Source organism: Balaenoptera physalus (genome assembly GCF_965194825.1).
Source record: "Balaenoptera physalus genome assembly, chromosome: 7".
In the NCBI taxonomy this organism is placed as follows: Eukaryota; Metazoa; Chordata; class Mammalia; order Artiodactyla; family Balaenopteridae; genus Balaenoptera; species Balaenoptera physalus.
The window spans coordinates 90,468,540-90,488,649 of NC_138886.1; the positions used below are offsets into that span (position 1 = coordinate 90,468,540).

The 20,110-nt window shown below is 37.6% G+C and overlaps 1 protein-coding gene across 5 annotated transcripts in view; it reads left to right on the top strand.

Annotated features, from left to right (window-relative positions):
• The window catches only part of IARS1 (isoleucyl-tRNA synthetase 1), a 94,906-nt gene that overhangs the window by 53,740 nt on the left and 21,056 nt on the right, over positions 1–20,110 (top strand). For all 5 annotated transcript variants that reach the window (XM_082469596.1, XM_082469594.1, XM_082469593.1 and 2 more), the window contains exons 26-33: positions 887–1,061; positions 3,399–3,511; positions 5,303–5,398; positions 6,229–6,405; positions 7,174–7,279; positions 14,877–15,002; positions 16,932–17,075; positions 17,802–17,954. In XM_082469596.1, the coding sequence (XP_082325722.1) occupies positions 887–1,061; positions 3,399–3,511; positions 5,303–5,398; positions 6,229–6,405; positions 7,174–7,279; positions 14,877–15,002; positions 16,932–17,075; positions 17,802–17,954 (1,090 nt within the window). The remainder of the gene's footprint in view (positions 1–886; positions 1,062–3,398; positions 3,512–5,302; positions 5,399–6,228; positions 6,406–7,173; positions 7,280–14,876; positions 15,003–16,931; positions 17,076–17,801; positions 17,955–20,110) is intronic.

The following is a 20,110-nucleotide window of genomic DNA, read 5'->3' on the forward strand; positions in this document are numbered from 1 at the left end:
TTTATTTGGCTGCATCCTGTCTTAGTTTCAGCACGTGGGATCTTCAGTGTGGCATGCAGGATCTTTTGTTGCAGTGTGTGGGCTCTTCATTGTGGCGCACAGGCTTCTCTAGTTGTGGCTCACAGGCTTAGTTGCCTCGCAGCATGTGGGATCTTAGTTCCCCAACCAGGGATTGAACCCACGTCCCCTGCATTGGAAGACAGATTCTTAACCACTGGACCACCAGTGAAGTCCCGAAATGTTTTGATTAACTGATTCTTCTGGTTAATTGATAGTTAGATTTGTGGTGCTTTGAAATTTCTTGAGCAAAGGTTACCCTTAAACATGAAGTCCATATTTCTAATGCTACAGTCCTTGTTAGTTGCATTAGGCTCAACTTGATTGATCTGGACAGGTTTTTTTCATACCATACAATTATTTATTAGTATTATTTATAGAGCTGTGCAGCCATCACCAAAGTTTTGTAGCATTTTCATCATCCCAAAAAGAAACTCAGTATCCATTAGCATTCACACACCATTTTCCCCTCAATATCCCACCATCCTCTGGCAAACATAAATCTATTTTCTGTCTCTGGGTGTGCCCACTCTGGACATTTTCTATAAATGGAATCATACAATATGTGGTCTTGTGTGTCTGGCTTCTGTGACTTAGCACTAAGGGTCATTCATATTATAACATGTATGCGTGCTCCATTCCTTTATATTGCTAAATAATAGTCCATTATATGGATATACCACATTTTGTTTATTCATTCACAGTTGATCAGCATTTGGGTTATCTCCACTTTTTGGTTGTTGTGAATAATGTTGCTATGAATGTTTGTGCAACTTTTTGTGGACATGTTTTCATTTCTTTTTTATTTCATCTTGTCTACCAAATATAGGAATTGAATGTTCGAAAAGTTACATTATCTACAGATAAAAACAAGTATGGCATTCGCCTAAGGGCAGAACCAGATCACATGGTCCTGGGGAAGCGTCTGAAGGGAGCCTTCAAGATGGTGATGACATCCATCAAGCAGCTGAGCAGTGAGGAGCTAGAGCAGTTCCAGGAGAGTGGTGGGTATCTGTTTTATTGGGGGCACCATTTGTGTCCTCAACCTGATGGGTGTCTCATACTTAAGCTCTCATACTTAGGCTCCTCTTTGATTTCTACTGTCACAGCTTTTTCTTAAATAAGAGCTTTTCTTTTCTGTTCATAAAAATATTTATTATGAATAATTCTGATAATTTAGAAAAAAGTAAAAAAAGTAAAGAGAATAAAAATGACCCATAACTGATCACCCATCCATTTAATGTAGATTGAATGCCTACTGTCTGGTATTTGTTATGTTAGGTGCTGGAGTGCTATTAAAATTCTGATTTATATAATTACAGCTTTACAAAATGGAAATCACATTATAATTTTAAATTTCACATTTTTCACTCATATATTTTTACATTTTATGTTACTTTGTTTTTATTTATATTTTTATTTTGCATTTTCACTTTACATTATAAACATTTCTGTGTGTTATTAGTCTTTAAAATGCTGTTTCAGTAAGTGCTGAAAAAATTTTCCTTCCTGTGGATACCGGATAGTGCCTTTAACCAGTCTCTGATTGTTGGTGCTTTAGGTTGTTTCCATTCTTTTAATAGTATAACTAATATTTCAGTGAATATTTTCACATGTAAGTGTTTTGTGGAATTGATTCCTTTTGGCTAGATTTCTAGATAGAAATTACTGAGTCAGAGGGGTAGACCTTAAGTTACCATTGAACTCTATAAATGCTAATGTGGGCCTAGAAAAATCTACCCTAGTGAGAGAACAGAACCCCCTGAGATTCACCAGCCAGTGGTATAGAGTGTTATTGTTATCAGATGTTGCTTGTAGAGAAAAAGATGGTGACTTTTTAGAGGTGCCAGAATGAAGACTGGAAGATATTCAAAAGAAAAAAGTTATGTTTTAATATTAATTCAAAATTTAAATTTAAATTTTAAAATACTTATGTATTTTTAGAGAAAGGGATTTAGCATTGAGGTTTGGGGCTTCTTGCGAAGGAGGACTGGGTCAGAACTTATCATAGTTTCTCTAAAATATCTAGAATACTTATGTTGGTCTCAGTTGAGCAAGACTGGAGTCATTCATTCAGCAAATATTTTTTAAGGTCCTTCTGTTTGGTTGGCACTGGGAACATAGAGTTAAGTAAGGCAGACATTGTCCTTACCCTCATGGTGCTGGCAGACACTAAAGATTAATGGACATAATCATAGTTTTGATAAGTACACTGAAGGAAATCTTTAGGGAGCTTTTCCAGGTGCCCAGGAGTTCTCAGCTCTGCCATGATTAGAATCATATGTGGTCTAATTATGGCCACTTGACATCCTATAGCAATCCTAGGGCATGAGTTGTTTGATTGTTAGGGTTCCCTCTGAAGTTGAAAATCATAAGCATGGTGGAAGTGTCATGAGGAAAGATTTAGGGATTCAGAAATCAGATGGGTAGTTATGGAAATTGGGGGAAATGTCCCGAAGAGTCCCCAAATTTTTAGGTAAAAATTATAAAACATAAGAGGCTAGCAACTAAAAGTTGAGTCAGTACTAATTTAACTTGATTTGTTAAATTAACAAAATTAATCAAAGGATCAGCCTTCAAGTCAAATCTTAAGTTGTTTCACCAGTTAGTCAAAATATTAAAAATTCCTCAAATAAACCTTATTTGAAACGGAAAGCCTACAGTTTCTAAGCTGTAGTTTCTGAATGGACTGTTCTGCATTGATGGAAAGCAAAGTAGTTTTCAGAATGCAGTGACATAAAGTGAAAATGACAGCCAGTTGCTCAAAGACCAAGAAGAGCATTTGTGAGTTACCATAGTAGGCTTTCCTGAAGATGGGAACTGCCATCCTTAGCTCTTTATACATTCTGCCTACCATGAATAGGCATGATGCTCAGAACTTCACATTGTCTACCTCTTTTCACCCTCACTGCACTCTGATAGGCAGATAATAGAACACCAGGGTCCTACAACCAGTGAGTGGTAGGCCTAAGTCCAGTTTGACTCTACAGACTGTGCTTTCTTCATTATAGCATGCTTTCTCCATCATAAACATGCTTGCTCATGTTTATGATGGAGATTCGTTGCCTTCTGGCACATGTCTTTGGACCTGGGACCTTATATACAACGGTAGATATTAGTGGTGATTTAAGTGTCCTCAGGATAGCTTGGTGCAGTCTAAAGAAAGTTTGTCTCATCCTTGACCTCAACAATGACATGAGTGCAGAGGACATGATCTCTTGAAGACTGTGTAGCTTGATTATATGAAGGTTTTATTAAAGAGTGGCAAAATATATTGGTAGCAGGGCAGCTTGAGGAGTGGGGTACTGATTGAGTAACAGTGGCAGTTGTTTCCCCAATAGGGACCATTGTTGTGGAAGGCCATGAATTGCATGAAGAAGATATCCGCCTCATGTACACCTTTGATCAGGCAACAGGTGGAACGGCACAGTTTGAAGCACACTCAGATGCTCAGGTATTTTTCTGTTCCCTAGAATATTTCTTTACCAAAAGATAAGAACATAAGAGGAGAAAACATTTACCTATGCCTCTCCTGACAGTATTGGCAGCTTGTCTCAGGGTAAAATAAACGAGTTATTTATTTTAGATTGGCCTTATTAAACTTCTCTATTATAACTTCTTGACATATGCATTTCTTTAATGAATACATAAATAGATATTTTGTGACTTTATGCATGCAGTTGTCCTAAGTGTTGGGTCATACAAAAATGAGTAGATGTAATCCCACCCTTCAAGGAATGAGTCTGTCATGGAGATAGAAAAGTAAGTCAATTCGTATTACTCTACTTGATAAGTTATCTAGTAGAAATAAGTGCTCCTATTTGAAGTCTGGGGTAGCAGTGGGGGTGGTTAGAGAGCACCCCTTGAAGAGGATGTACAAGCAGTTTTGCATTCTGGGGTCTGTGTTTTTTTGTTGTAATGGATCATAGCATCTCTCTTCACTCTTGACCAGTCTTCTCCAGGCAGATAGGTTGTAAGGTCTCCATTGTGAGAGTGAGGGACCTGCTGGAGTCCCTCTGTGCTTAATATGCCACATACAGGGGAAGATGGGGAGTACCTCGTATGAGGCAAGCCAGCCTCCTCGAGCCTTTACACAGGGTTTTTTGGTTTTTTTTTTTGGCGTGCCATGTGGCTTACGGGATCTTAATTCCCCGACCAGGGATTGAACCCAGATCCCCAGGAGTGAAAGCACCGAGTCCTAACCACTGGACCACCAGGGAATTCCCATACACAGAGTCTTAAATATGATGTAGACAGAACTCCATGTGGGCAGACAGTGGTAAGGAGCCAAAGGTGAGGAAACTAGGAAAGAAGGAATTGGGGCCAGGGAAGGAGATTTGTAAACAGTGAGAGGGTGCAGTCCTTTCTGATTACAGCCAAATTAGAGAGTCCTGAAGTCGTCTATACTTAAGGAAGTGTTGTCTGTGATGCTTCTGAGTTTCTTGACATGATTTGTGTATTGTGGGCCATGGTTGCCCTGCCATGACACATTATCCACTTCCAGTTTGCCTCCTGTGCCTTCATGAAGTGGAGCAAGTTTGTTAACTTCTCTGATTGAGTGTCCTCAAAAACGTAAATGGGGATGATGCCTAATTTATACGTATATTCCCCTCTTATAATAGAAGGGACACTGTCATTATTACCACATCATCACTGACAGCCTTTATAACCAATGAGATAAAAAAGTAGATAAAGTTGACAAGAAGGTGGCAATTTAAACTAAACCATATAAAAAAGTATGGTGGTCCATTGTAGAAATTGTGTCTTGAATCACACCAACAAACCAAAGAATAGAGTCATGGTTAAAGAAAACAACAGAGATGGCTGCTTTGAGCTCTTCAGTCCACTTGTTTATGGTGGATCCATTGTGAAAAGTTGTGCTGCTGTAAGAGCTTCATGATTGGTGATTTTATTTATTAGAAGAGTTGATATGGTTCATTAGATAGACAAAAAGCAGAGTTACATGAGAGACTCTCTTGAAAGTCGGTCTCAGGACATCTCCTGTGAGCAGCACCCTACAGAAGAAAAATGAAAAGTCTCACCTTTCTCCAGAGATGAAAGAATAGCTGTTTACAAAGGAGGACCCAAACATAAAGAAACTACGTTAATTTTGTCTTTGGCTCAGTTGTGTGACTAAAGAGTGCTGCATTATAGACTTCTGAGAATTTAAACACCATTTTGCTGGGTTTGAAAGAACCGTTTTTCTATATTTGATTGTCATGGTGTGCACCATTCATTCCTACAGGCTTTGGTTCTCTTAGACATCACCCCTGACCAGTCAATGGTGGATGAAGGAGTGGCTCGGGAAGTCATCAATCGTATCCAGAAACTTCGAAAAAAGGTCAGCTTGTCAGATTAAGAACAAGCTACTGTTTGGGAGTTTTGTTTTGGTTTTTTGTTTGGTATTTGTTTTGGTTTTAGGGGAGGAGAGGAGAGGCAGGTAATATAAGCCATAGTAATTCAATAATGATGATTAGTTACTGATCTGTGGTCCATTCAGATTGTACTCTTTAGGAAACGTAGGCCACTTCCTTTCTCTCCTTGTTCACTCCCAAGCTGGATGTGGCTCTTTTGTTTCTCTGATCAGTAGCTTTCAGCTAACATGTGCTCCTTGTCCTCCTTTTTCAGTTCTTCAGGGCTTCCACAAAACCATCTTCTGGATAGATAGTCCTCGTGACTGGCACATAAGGTCATCAGAGCTGACAGCGAGTGTCTCTGAGGAAGGGCAGAGATGCAGTCAGTGTGGAAGGACGCCTAGCTCAGGGAGAGATTGTTGGATCTGGACAGAGTGAGGTGGTTCTTCCTCATTCAGAAGTTGGGAGCCAGGACAGGTGCACAGAACATATTGCCTGCCCCTACTGGGTGAGAGAGCCAGGGAGCTTCTGTCCCAAGGAGGACTCCCACAAGTCCTCCTCCTCTGGCCAGGTTTCTGAGACCTGTAGTTCAGTGTCTGAGGTGGCCACTCCAGCAGATAATGGGATACTTGTAACCTCTGTCTCAGTTCAGAGCTTTATGAGTTGTTACTTGATCACTCCTTTTTTCAGAGAATTGGTCAGGATACTGTACCCTTCCATAATGATTCAGTGTGGGATTGTCAGCCCTGTTTAACAGCGCCTTACATTTTAATTGACAAATGTGCTTCCCTTTTAAATTTTCTCCATGTGCTTTCAGTGCAATCTGGTTCCAACTGATGAAATAACAGTTTATTATAAAGCAAAATCTGAGGGAAAGTATCTGAATAATGTTATCAAAAGCCACACAGAGTTCATATTTGCCACCATAAAGTCTCCTTTAAAACCATATCCAGTTCCTACATCAGATGAAATCCTTATTCAAGAAAAAATGCAGGTGAGTTCTGAGTTCTGTTGAACATTAAGAGATTTAGGATTAGATTTTATGTTAAGTTTATGTAGTTATATCTCGATATTCTGTCCCCCGGTAGCAATTAGTATAGTACACAGTCCTGAAGTATTGCTCTGGAGATAGTGAGTAGAGTCCAGAAGAGAAAAAAAGGAAATTAGAGCTGTTCTCTTTGGGAAGGTAACTAGGATATACATAAGAATTGCCAGGTTAGATGACTGTATGGTGCTGTTTTATCTAAAACTATAAAAGTCAGTATTGTGGATTCTGGTGCTTACTGTTAAACATAAAGAGCAATTGACTTGTAAAGCAGTTTACTTTTATGGTAGTAGGTTATACATAAAAATACAATTTCATTTCCTGTTCTTACGTTTTAGATGTAACTCTGAAAATCTGACCAAGACATGAAAGGTATTGGTCAGTGATTCAGAAGTATGTCTGATAAAAATTCTTTTCTATATCAGTTAGTCATTTATTTAGGCATATGTTCCTTGTCTTGTTCTACTTTGTATGGGACAAATGGAATAGAAAAGCAGGACCTGAATGTGACTGTCTTTTCAGTGGCACAAGTTACAAGATGGATTCATTTTCTATTTTGCATGTTTTTTAAGGAACAAGGGAAAAAGAGGGGAAAAATTGTAGCTCTTCACTGTTTTAGTGTTGAGATTGAATATGCTCTCAGAATTGTATAGAGCTCTTATTCGACACTGTGGTCAGATGCTACAGTTACCTGGTCACATATTCTCATGTGCTTAGTTAAAAGGGTCTGACCTGGAAATTACACTCACCAGAGGATCTTCCATGCCTGGCCCTGCTTGTGCATATGTCAATCTTAACATTTGTACAGATGGCAGTGAGCAAGGTAAGAGTGAACTCCATTGTTTGTATTTTATTTTTTAATTAAGCCTATGAATGTTTTTAAGGCTATTACAAGAGAATTGGTAAAATTGGATAACTTTTTCTTTCTAATTGTCATAAAAATGAATCCACAAAAGTAAGTGAGTGAACTAGCACTCCTAGAAAGATGGAGTAGACATACTTTTCCCTATTCCTCCCACAAAGTACAGCTAAACACCCCAGACATGATATATAAAAACAAGCATAAGAAGACTAGTGGAGGGAAGAAGGCAGACCAACTAGGGATCTTGGGAACAAGTAAGAAAACAGTGGAGAGTTCCCTGGTTTTTCTTTTTGCTTCATGTATCCCAGGCTTGGAGCCGAAGAAGCTGGCAACCTGGAAATGCCAGTGGGCATGGATGTAAATACCCCAACAAAATCCTGCTTTCTGCAGGTGGGACCAGGAGAGTGGCAACCTAGCAAGACAAAAAAATTCCAGACAGTAACTGCTCTACTCCACCCAAGCAAGACAGAAGAAACTAGGCTCTACTACCATTCACACCAGCAAAAGCCAAGTGGGGAACCTAGACCTTTGCCAGGCTGAGGACCCTCAAGCCCTCACTGCCATGGTGGTGTCAAAGAAGACCAAGCAGTGAGCTGGGACTTTCATCCTACCTGGGTGATAACAAGCTCTTTTGCCCAGTAGTGTCATTGAAGACCACGTGGAGAGCCTAAACTTCTATCCCCATCAGGCAGTAACAAGGCATCCCTTCCCCTCACCACTGCCCAGCAGTAGTGAGGCCACATATCCCACCACCCTGTCAAGATGTCAGTGAAGGCCACATGGGGAGCAGTAAGGAGGCATTCCTACTCTTTGTGGCCAGGGGAGGTATTAGTGGAGGTCTAGAGGAGAGCAGGAACTCCTTTCTTGCATCACCTTACCCCTCACCACCCCCCCCACCCCCGCCCCAGAAGTAACAAGGAGTCCTGACCTCAGTGTCAATGCAAGCTAAATAGGGAACCCGGACTTCTCTCACTAAGCAGTGATGAAGCAGTGTTCCCTTTCCCTCGCCAGTATAATGTCAAACAAAGTCAACTAAAATAGAGGATGTAAATAAGAACCAGAGTCTCATAATGCCTAACATGTCCAGGTTTTAACTGAAAATTACTCATTATACCAAGAACTGGGAGATCTTAAACTGAATTAAAAAAGACAGTCAATACATAGGAACATTAACATGACAGAAATGTTGACATTATCTGACAGAATGTAAAGCAGCCATAATAAAAATGCTTCACAGAACAATTACAAACACAATAGAAACAAGTGAAAAATAGCCTCAGCAAACAAGTAAAAGATATAAAGAATAGAATTAAAATAGTAGAACTGGTAAATACAGTAATTAAAATGCAAAAACTCAGCGGGATGGGCTCAACAACAGAATAGAAGAGATAGGAAAGAATCCATAAACAGGGAGAAATAACAATAGAAACTACCCATTCTGAATAACAGAGTTAAAAACAGAAAAGCTGAAAAAAATGAACAGAGCCTGAAGGATCTGTGAGATAATAACAAAAGTTTAATATTCTTGTCACTGCATTCTGGAAGGAAGAGAAGACAGGACTGAAAAAGTATTCAAAGAAATAATGTCTGAAAACTTCCTAAATTTGGCAAAACACATAAACCTACAGATTCAAGAAGCTAAGAAAACACCATACAGGATAAATCCAAAAGAATTTGCATCAGGCATAACATAGTAAAACTTCTGAAAACTTAAGGCAAAGAAAACATCTTGAAAGCAGTGACAGAGATGTTGCAATACCTAACTTCTAGGGGAAAAACAATTTGAATCATACTGGATTTCTCATTAGAAATCAGTAGAGGTCAGAAGATGAATGGACAACATTTCTCAAATGCTAAAAGATGAGTATTGTCAACCCACAATTTTATATCAAGCAAAAATATCTTTCAAGGTAAAGGGATAATCAAGACATTCTCAAATGAAGGAAAACTAAAAGAATTTGTTACTAGCAAGACTTACTCTAAAAGAATAGCTAGAGGAAATTCTTAAAACAGAAAATGATAAAAGAGGAAATCTAGGGACATCAGAACAGAGGGAAAAAAAATTGAAAGAGTCAAAATATAGATAAATTCAACAGACTTGTCTTCTTGAATTTTTAAAATTATGTTTGATGGTTGCAGCAAAAACTTAAAACCTCTAAATGCATATGCAAGGAATATTCAAGATAGTTATAAATAGGGAAGAGCAAAGGGATGTAAAGGGAGTTAAGATTTCTACACTTCTCTCAGACTGGTAAAATGTCAGCACCAGTGGTTATGTATATATAGTGTACCACCTAATACAACCACTATAAAAGCCTACACTAAAAGATACATACAAAAACACTAAGCAAATAAAAATGGAATTCTAGAATATGTTCAAGTATCCCACAGGAAGCATGGAAAAAGAAAGTAGAACAAATACAAAGCAGAAAATAAAATGGAAGGCTTATACTTAACATCAGTAATTACACTAAATGTAAATGGTGTAAATACATCAATTAATAGAGATTGGCAGAGTGATAAAAACACATTACCCAGCTTTTTGCTGCGTACAAGAAAGTCCTTAAATATAACAAAATAGGTAGGTTGAGAGTAAAAGGCTAGAATAGGATATACCATGCAAGCATTACTCAAAGCAGGGTGTCTGTGTTCATTTCAATGAGTACACTGTATAGCAAAGAAAATTACCAATGATATTAAATAATGATACAATGTCAACCCAAAGGAAAATATAATGATCCTAAAGGTATATGTACCTAACAACAGAGCTGCTTAAATACGTAAAACAAAAACTGTTAGACCTTGAACAAGAACAGAAAAATCCTTAATTATAGTTTGAGAGAACAGTTAGACAGAAAATCAGAATCTAATCAGCATTTATGGAACACCCCACCTAATAGCAGCAGACTACACATACTATTCAAGTTCCCATTTACCAAGGTATATTATAGCCTAGGCCTTAAAATAAACCTAATCAAATTAAAGAGTTGAAATCATATAGAGTATGTTCTCTGACCACAGTGGAATCAAACTACAAATCAATAACAGAAAGGTAAAAGCAAAATCTCAGGACATTTGAAAGCTAAAAAACATACTTCTAAATAATCCATGATCGGGGAAAAAGTGTTAAGGAAAAACAAATGCGTAAAACTGAATGAAAAGGAAAATACAGTATCAAAATATGTGGATTACAGCTAATTTGTATCTCTGAAGACTAACATTAGAAAAGAAGAAAGTTTCAATCAATAATCTAAGTTCCAACCTCAAGAATCTAAAAAAACAAAGTAAGCAGAAAGAAGGAAAATAAAAATAAGAGCAGAAATCAAAGCAATTGAAAATAGAACAATAAAGATAATAAAACAAAAAATGTGGTTCTTTGAAAAAATTAATAAAATCAGTAAACCTCTAGTGAGACTGACATAGAACCAAAGAAAACACTATTTACCAATATCAAGAATAAAATAGTGGGCTTCCCTGGTGGCGTAGTGGTTGAGAATCTGCCTGCCAGTGCAGGGGACACGGGTTCGAGCCCTGGTCTGGGAAGATCCCACATGCTGCAGGGCAATTAGGCCCGTGAGCCACAACTACTGAGCCTGCGCATCTGGAGCCTGTGCTCCGCAATAAGAGAGGCCGTGATAGTGAGAGGCCCGCGCACCGCGATGAAGAGTGGCCCCCGCTTGCCGCAACTAGAGAAAGCCCTAGCACAGAAACGAAGACCCAGCACAGCCAAAACTAAATAAATAAATAAAATTTTTTTTAAAAAAAAGAATAAAATAGTAAAAGTTTACTGTACATCAAAAAAAAAAAGAATAAAATAGGACATCAATACAGACTGCAGAAGTCAAAAAGATAAGCAAATACTGTGAATAACTCTCTACACATAAATTTGACAACTTGGATGAAATGAACCAGTTTCTCAAAAAGCACAAACTGCCTCAACTCACTCATATGAAATAGATAATTTCAGTAGCCCTATAGCTATTAAGGAGATTGAATTCATAATTTTAAAGCTCCCTAGAAAATTTGATTGTAAATTTGATTTTCTAGTTGAGTTTAATGCCATCACTGATGGTGTTGCACAATACAGATGTCCATCAAAAAGGACATAGACATGTCTCTATGTATAAATTTTTCTATATTTAAAAAACATTTTCAATGAAAAAAGCAAGTTTCACAATTAAATATACAATAGCGAGCATTCATGTAAATTTTAAAAATACATCATTACACATTGTTAATAAACATATAGAATTATGAAATATGAGAACATGGACTTGAAAAACAAAGTTCATAATAAGTCTTGGGAAAGGGAGGAAGGGAAACTGAGGAAAAACATAAAAGAGATGGCAATTTTTAAAAAGTAATGAAACTCTCAAGAAATCCAGATCCAAATGGTTTTGCTAGAGAATTCAACCAGACTTTAAAAGAATAAACACCAGTTCTACACAGATCTTCCAGAAAATAGAAGAGGAAGGAATACTCCCTAACTCACTTTATTCCATAATAAAGTATTGACACTAAAACCAGATACAAACAATACCAAAAAAAGAAAACTACAAATATCTCTCATGCATATAAATGTACAATTCTTACCAAAAAATCATGACATTGAATATAGCAGTATATACAAAGAATTATGTATCATAACACATGAGGTTTATTCCAAGGTTACAAGGCTGGTTCAGTATTCAAAAACCAATCAGTATAATCTACCATGTTAACAGATTAAAAGCTTATAAGATTATACCAGTTAGAAAAAGCATTTGACAAAATTCAGTGTTCATTCATGATAAAAAAAAAACTGTCAGAAAAATAGGTAGAGGAACTTCATCAACTTGATAATGAGCATATGTGTAAAAAACCTATAGTTAACATTATACTTAATTGGAAGAGATTGAATGTCTTCTGTGTAAGATCAGAACCAAGGCAAGGATACCTGTTCTCATTACTCTTATTCAGCATTGCATTAGAAGTTCTTGCCAGTAGAATGAGGCAAGAAAAGAAAAAAAAGAACAGAAAAGAAAAGGCATGCAGATCAGAAGGGAAGCAATAAAACTGTTTCTATTTGAAGGTGACATGATTGCCTACATAGAAAATTGCAAGGAATCTACAGACTGAGATGTATCCTGGGACCCCTCCATTGCTTTGCCCACCAGCACTGTTACCAGCTATTCCCAGGATGTTTGTGTATCCATTTGGACCTGTGATGATACCTCGGGCAATACGTGGTCCTCTACACTGCTGCACAAGTTCAGTGATGTGTGGCCTGTGAGCTGGTCCATCATTGCCAACATTCTGCCTGTCTTAGGTGGAGACAGGTGATCCTGTGGAAGGAATTAGTCGCAGGAACAGAGGATGTGCATAAGAAATGTCAACAGGGCCAGGGTTTTTTGTCAGCTTTAGTCACAGAAGGCCAGCAGAATGAGCAGTGACAAAACAGTTGGGGCCTAGCTGCCCCATCTGCTGACTTCAATACTGCTCCTTTCTGGACCAACTGACCAAACAACTAGGAAGAGTTCACAACTCCAACAAGATTATTTTCCCAGGATTGATTTCAAATGCAACCACAATTTATCATCTACATCAACATGATGTGATATGGTTTGTAATTTACTGTCTGACTGAAAGCATTCATGTTATGAGGAAAAAACTACAAATGATCTTTATATTATTTTAAAGTATTTTGTCTAGTTTTATATACCATTTGGGTTTAAACTTTAATTGGGAAGGTTTGTTTCCAAAGTAATTGAATAAAATCATATTACTTTTTAAAAAATCATATTGCTTATAAAAAGAAAAAGTTTTTCATTAAATTCACAGGATATAAGATAAACATACAAAAATTAATTTTTATATTCTAGCAATAAACACATGGAGAATGAAATTTAAAATGTAATACCATTTACAATTGCTCAAAAAAGAGATACTTCGGTATAAATCTAATAAAACAGGTACAGGACTTTTATGCCAAAAACTACAAAATAATGATGAAAAAACCAAAGATCAGAATAAATGGAGAGGGGCTTCCCTGGTGGCGCAGTGGTTAAGAATCTGCCTGCCAATGCAGGGGACACGGGCTCAAGCCCTGGTCTGGGAAGATCCCACATGCCGCGGAGCAACTAAACCCACGCGCCACAACTACTGAGCCTGCCCTCTACAGCCCATGAGCCACAACTGCTGAGCCCACGTGCCACAACTACTGAAGCCCACGTGCCTAGAGCCTGTGCTCCGCAACAAGAGAAGTCACCGCAATGAGAAGCCCACGCACTGCAACGAAGAGTAGCCCCCGCTCGCCACAACTAGAGAAAGCCTGCGTGCAGCAACGAGGACCCAACGCAGCCAAAAATAAATAAATAAATAAATAAATTTAAATAAATAAATAAATGGAGAGACATGCTGTAATCATGGGTTGGAAAATTCAATATAATAAACGTGTCAGTTCTCCCCCAGTTAATATATAAGTTTAACTCAGTCTTGTCAAATCTCAGCAATATTTTGTTGTAGATATAGCCAGATTTTCTTGAAAGAGAAAAAAAATAAAATAGTTAAAACACTTTGGAAAAATAAGAATATAGTGGGAGAAATCACCCTACCCAACTTCAAGACTTATCTGAAGACTTGTGTGTCATGAGCATAGAATAGACACAAAAATCATTGTCACAGATACAGAATACAGAAATAGACTCACAATAGACCACAAAATGTGGCCAGATGATTTTTGAGAAAGGAGCAAAAGCAACTTAATTGAGTAGTCTTCATTATATGGTACTAGGCAGTTAGATATCCACATGCAAAAAAATGTCCTAGACCTAAGTCTTACACCTTCTACAAAAACTAACTTAAAAGGGATCACAGACTTGCTTCCCTGGTGGCTCAGTGGTTAAGAATCCGCCTGCTAATGCAAGGGACACGGGTTCTAGCCCTGGTGCAGGAAGTTCCCACATGCCGCAGAGCAGCTAAGCCTGTGCGCCACAACTACTGAAGCCCGCGCACCTAGAGCCCGTGCTCTGCAACAAGAGAAGCCACCTCAATGAGAAGCCTGCATACCGCAACGAAGAGTAGCCCCCACTCCCGCAACTAGAGAAAGCCCACGTGCAGCAACGAAGACCCAATGCAGTCAGAAATAAATAAATTAAATAAATAAATGTATAAAAAGAAAAAAACATAAAACATTTAGGAAAAAACAGAAAATTTTTAGAATTCAGGATTAGGCAGAGAGTTTTTAAGACTTTATACCAAAAGTCCAATCCATAAAAAGAAAAACTGATAAATTGAACTTCTTCAAAATTTTAAATTCTGCTTTGTGAAAGATCCTGTGAAAAGGATGAAAAAACAAGCTACAGACTAGGAGAAGATCTTTGCAAACTGCATATCCAACAAAGGATGTATCTAGAATATATGAAGAAGTCTCAAAACTCAACAGTTTTTTTTAGATCTAATTAGAAAATGGGAAAAGACATTTACCAAAGAAAATATACAAATGATGTGTTTCCCTTGACTTTTTATTCAAATTTAACTTTTTTTTTCTTCAGTTTCACTTATATTTTTGGCTTTTTAGGTGGAGTACTACTTCTGGAAAATCCAAAAGGAGATAATAGGTTGGACCTTTTAAAGCTGAAGAGTGTTGTTACTAGCATTTTTGGTGTAAAAAATACAGAGCTGGCTGTCTTCCATGGTGAAACAGGTATGTAGAAAGTCAAAAGATATTCATCTATGTCCTTTGACACGAGATTGATCATTGAGGATCTTAATTTGGTAACATAACCTTTGCCTTTTTCCTGACTCTGGGTCAGGGCCAGCCTCTACAGTAGTGCCTGCCTGCAAGTGTCTCTTTGTGCCTTCTTTGTGTGATATGGCTGAAAGAACACTAGACTTACTAGGAGATGAAGGTTCTAATCCTACCCTTTCCTGTTAGCCATGTGATGCATTCTAGGCTTCAGAGACTTCCCTGTTGTGTTTTAACTTTATTAAACATAGTGTCTGCGTCTTGCTAAATCCAGATTCTCAATGAGACAAGCCTAAATAAAATTTTGAAGAATTATAAGTACATTTCCTCCCACTGTCATGGGTTGAATTGTGACATCACCACCCAATCCCCCACCTCTACCCCAAGATGTGTTGAAGTCCTTATATTTACCCCCAGTACCATCTAATGTGACCTTCTTTGGAAATAGGTTCATTGCAGATATAATTAGTTAAGGTAATACTGGAGTAGGGTGGGCACTACTCCAATATGACTGGTGTCCTTATAAGAAGAGGGCCATGTGAAGACATAAACAAAGAGGGAGAAGGCTATGTGGTGACAAAGGCAGAAATTGGAATTAGGCAATCCTGCAAGCCAAGAAACACCAAAGATTGCTGGGAACATCCAGAAACTAGGAAGAGGAAAAGAAGGATTCCCTTACAGGCTTCAGAGGGAGCATGGCCCTACTGACACCTTGATTTTGGACTTCTCACCTACAGAGAACTGTGAGACAATAAATTTCTGTTGTTTTAAACCGTCCCACCCACCCCACCCCACCTCCCTCCCCAGTTTGTGATTCTTACATTAGACAAAGGAAACTAATACCATCAACAAACCTGAATGTTCATTTTCAGAAACTTTTAAATATCAGTAGCTTAAAAGAAGAAATCTAAATGGCCAATAAATAAAGGGAAAATTGGTGAACCTCAATAGGAAAAACCACAATGAGGTACTATCACATGTAACCGAATTGGCAAAAACTAGAAAAATTTCATAGTATCAGATGTCAGGGATATTATGTAATAGGAACTGTCATTCCCTGTTGGATTGTAAATTGATAGAAACACTGTGGACAGCCATTTGCTGTTTTATCTGTTAAGGGCTGGATAAGGGAAGCAAACATGATGTGGGGAAACTGAGGAAGTTAAGGTTTGGAAGACAGATGGTTCACTGGGGGCTCTGAGAAAAATCTCTGACCAGGATCCACCAAGGGGAGCTGGTAAGTAAGTCAGTGGACAGTTTGGATCTCTATCTCAAGTCACTGTAGAATAAGAAGCAGGGACATACTGGAACTCACATATGTCTAGCTCATTGTCCCCTCTGACCCAGCAGGCGGCAGCCTGTGAAAGCTGAGTAATGCCTGAGCCCCACCTTAACCTTTAGTGGCATAGTGGCTGTAACTCATCTTCTACCCTAAGCAATGTTTAATTGTATATAAATGAAATTACACTGTGTGTGTTCTGTGTGTCTTGCTCTTTTCCACATATGTTCATTAGTCAACTTATCTTCTGATCATAATTATCTTTTTTTAATATAAGCGTTCTTTTCATGGTAAAGTTTAGGATTCTGATATAGGAGGAAATTTTAAAAGGAGCTATAATATGGAGGAAAAATACTAAAAGGGGAAAAAACAATTTGCCTTATAAGTTATGAATATTATGCTATTTTGCAACATTAAGATTTCCTACTATTTGCATGTCATTAAAGCCTGATTTTGTAGAAAAGACAGTATCCTTTGATAAATAGAAATAAAGTGGAAAGCATCACTGTAAAGATACATGATAGTTTAATAATTAAATAGGAAAAAGTGAATGACTTCAGCTCTGAACTTTCCCCCTGAAAGAATGATTGTTTTGTTGTTATTTTTAGAAATAAAAAACCAAACCAACTTACTGAGTCTTAGTGGAAAAACACTTTGTGTGGCTGCAGGATCAACTCCCTCTGTGGTCGACAGTCCTAGTACTCTTCTCTGTCAATATATCAACCTACAGCTCTTGAATGCAGACCCACAAGGTGCGTGCCTCCCCCAGCTGTGAACACCCTCAGCAGGCAGGTTATGGTGTGCTAGATGTTAAGATTTCCTTTAATGTTCAATATCTCTGATTTATATGGATTTTTTAAGTCAGCTTCAACTTAGTAATTTAAAATGTAGACTCCAACACTTCTTTGGGGAATACTCACGGCTTGTTTCTTTTGGTGTATTTATGTAGAAACACCCCTCCATCTGACATGGGCAGGAAATGAGGTAAATTGGTTAGGTAAAAATTACAGCTAAATGAAGCTGAACTGTTTAAATGTCAGAACATTGTAGTCTTAAATTTTGCCTTCTTTTTTTCTTGGAAAATGTTCTGAGAACTGTTGTACATATCCATGCCTTAATCAACAGACTAGATCGATACTTATTTTTCCTTGATATTTTAGGGTCCTCATTGTGCACATTTATTACTGTCTTCAGGCTCTTCATTTGACTGTTTACTGAATATCTCTTCCCTAAACTACTGGGCTTTTATACTAGTTGTTTTTTCTTCTTCCCTTTCTCCTTTCCCCCTGTGAAATATTTAAGACTGTTTTTGCAGACTGTACAATTAATCCCACTCTTGCTCTTGTACCCACTGCTGGCTTTCAAAGCCTTTAGCTCTACCCATTAGAACTGTCTACTCACTACCTCCATTAGGGATCCACTAGCTAGAGGGTGAACTCTCAGGATTTAATCCATTTTGGGTTTTTTTTTTCCTGTAGAGTGTTTAATGGGAACAGTAGGCACTCTCCTGCTTGAAAATCCACTAGGGCAGAATGGACTGACCCACCAAGGTCTTCTGTATGAAACAGCCAAGGTGTTTGGCCTTCGGAGCAGGAAGCTAAAACTGTTTTTGAATGAGGCTCAAACAGAAGGTGAGGAGATTATAGAACATGCTAATTGTTTTTCATTTTTGTTTTTATTTTATTGAAAATATATTGTGATGCCATCAATTATATGTGTAAGAGATAGTACTATTATCTTTTTTTCTTTTTTTGCTCTTTCTCCAGAAATTTGTCATACTATAAATGTTAAAATAATAATAATTAAAAGGATGATATGTATAAAATAGATAATAAGAAAAAAAATAATTAAAAGGATGATTACTTTTTTGCTTTGGAAATAATCTAAAAATTATATTGGTATGTTAAAATACATGCTTCTAGGTAAATTAGCTTATTTGCTGGTCCTAAAATTGTCCTCTTCCCCGAGAATCAAAATGATCACTGAATTTTAAAATAACAGCTTGAAGGAAACATAACTGACATTGTACTTCCTCCTTTACAACTTATAAAGCATACCTTTTCTCGGTGAGCTGCATAAAAATGTGAAGAGCTAGGTCATTAGTTGACATATTCTCCATTCCATAATTCAGAAAACAGAGAGTCAGGATAAGGCACAGGCTAGTGTCTTCGAGCATATGTTTTCTCTTTCTCCCACTTATATCATCCAGTACTGTGATTTCAGCTTCTGTGGCTGTTCTGACAACTTCTCTAGTGACATTTTAGCCCTCCCCCGAGTTCTGTTCTATATTCGATTCCCTGTTACACATGGGTGTTCATTTTAATGCTGCTGCCACTGGAATCATTTCCTCAAACAGCTTCCCCTGATGGGATCTGGGTTTTTCTGTTTATAGCCATCCTTCTTGTCATCCCAACTCATAAACCTTTTACCATTTCATCCTTTTATTTATTCAGCCTAAAGCCTGGGATTTATTGGACTTTCTGAGTCAAGATTTGTGTCTCCTAGCACTGGTGGAAAGTTGCTAAGCATTATCTTTTCCAAAGTTAGTCTTTTAATTTTCTGCAGTTTGAATATGCTGTGCCTGGGTATAAATTTTTTGGTATAATGCATTATTCATCTCTGTTACAGAGTTTTGATTTCTAGCATTTCCTTTTAATTCTTAGAATTTCCATCTTTCTGCTTACATTACCCATCTGTTCTTGCATGTTGTCCACCCTTTCTATTAGTGTCCTTAACATTAATCCCAGTTATTTTCAATTCCCAATCTGATAATTTCAAAATCTCTACCATATCTGAGTCTGGTTGTGTTGCTTGCTTTGTCTCTTCCTACTGTGTTTTTTCCTTTTTAGAATGCCTTGTAGTATTTGGTTAATAGCAGTACATGATGTACTGGGGAAAAGGAACTGAGGTAAATAGGCCTTTATTGTAAGGTTTTATGTTTATCTGGCTAGGAGTTAGGCTGTGTTTATTGTTTACTGTTGCTGTAGGTTCCAGAGGCTCAAATTTCCTTCTGTTGTCTTATGTTTTCCCTAGAGATTCCTTTTTAAATATGGTTGGAGCTTTGCCCATTCTTTCAGCTGTAATGCCCTATTATCATACAGGAGCCCATATGATGTTGTAGTAAAGTATGGGGGGAGGAGAAGTGGGGGAAGTGTTCTATAATTTTATGATTAGTTCTCAGTCTTTAGTAAACCTGTGCCTCTGGGCTGTGACCCTCACAGGTGTTACTCAGCTTTAAAATTTTTCCTCTTCAGGTAAGAAAGGAAGGTAAAGGGGGCTAGAGGTGGGTATTTCCCTTTCCCTGGGTCAGTTAGGCTTTGGTTAAAAAGAAAAAAAATAGTTACTGATGAGGAAGAACTTCTGCCATTTTACTGGGAATTTTTTTCTAGAAGCCTTGTACCTTTTTTGTCCTCATTTCCTCCATTACTGCCACCTTTTGTATTCAGTTCATTTTTTGCAGTTTACTGTTTTCTTTTTTTACTTCCTTTTGTGTGTGTTTTTTAAGACATTAGTGTTTACCATGGGGATTACAATTAGCATCCTAAATTTATAACAATTTAACTTGAATTGATACCAGTTTGACTTCAATAACATACAAAAACTCTGCTTCTATACAGCTCTGCCCCCGTTTATATTCTTGTCAGAAATTATATCTTCATAATTATGTTCCCCAAAGCATAAGTTCTTAACTGTGTTTTATGTATTTACTTTTTTTTTTTTTAATTTATTTATTTATTTTTGGCTGTGTTGGGTCTTCGTTTCTGTGCGAGGGCTTTCTCTAGTTGTG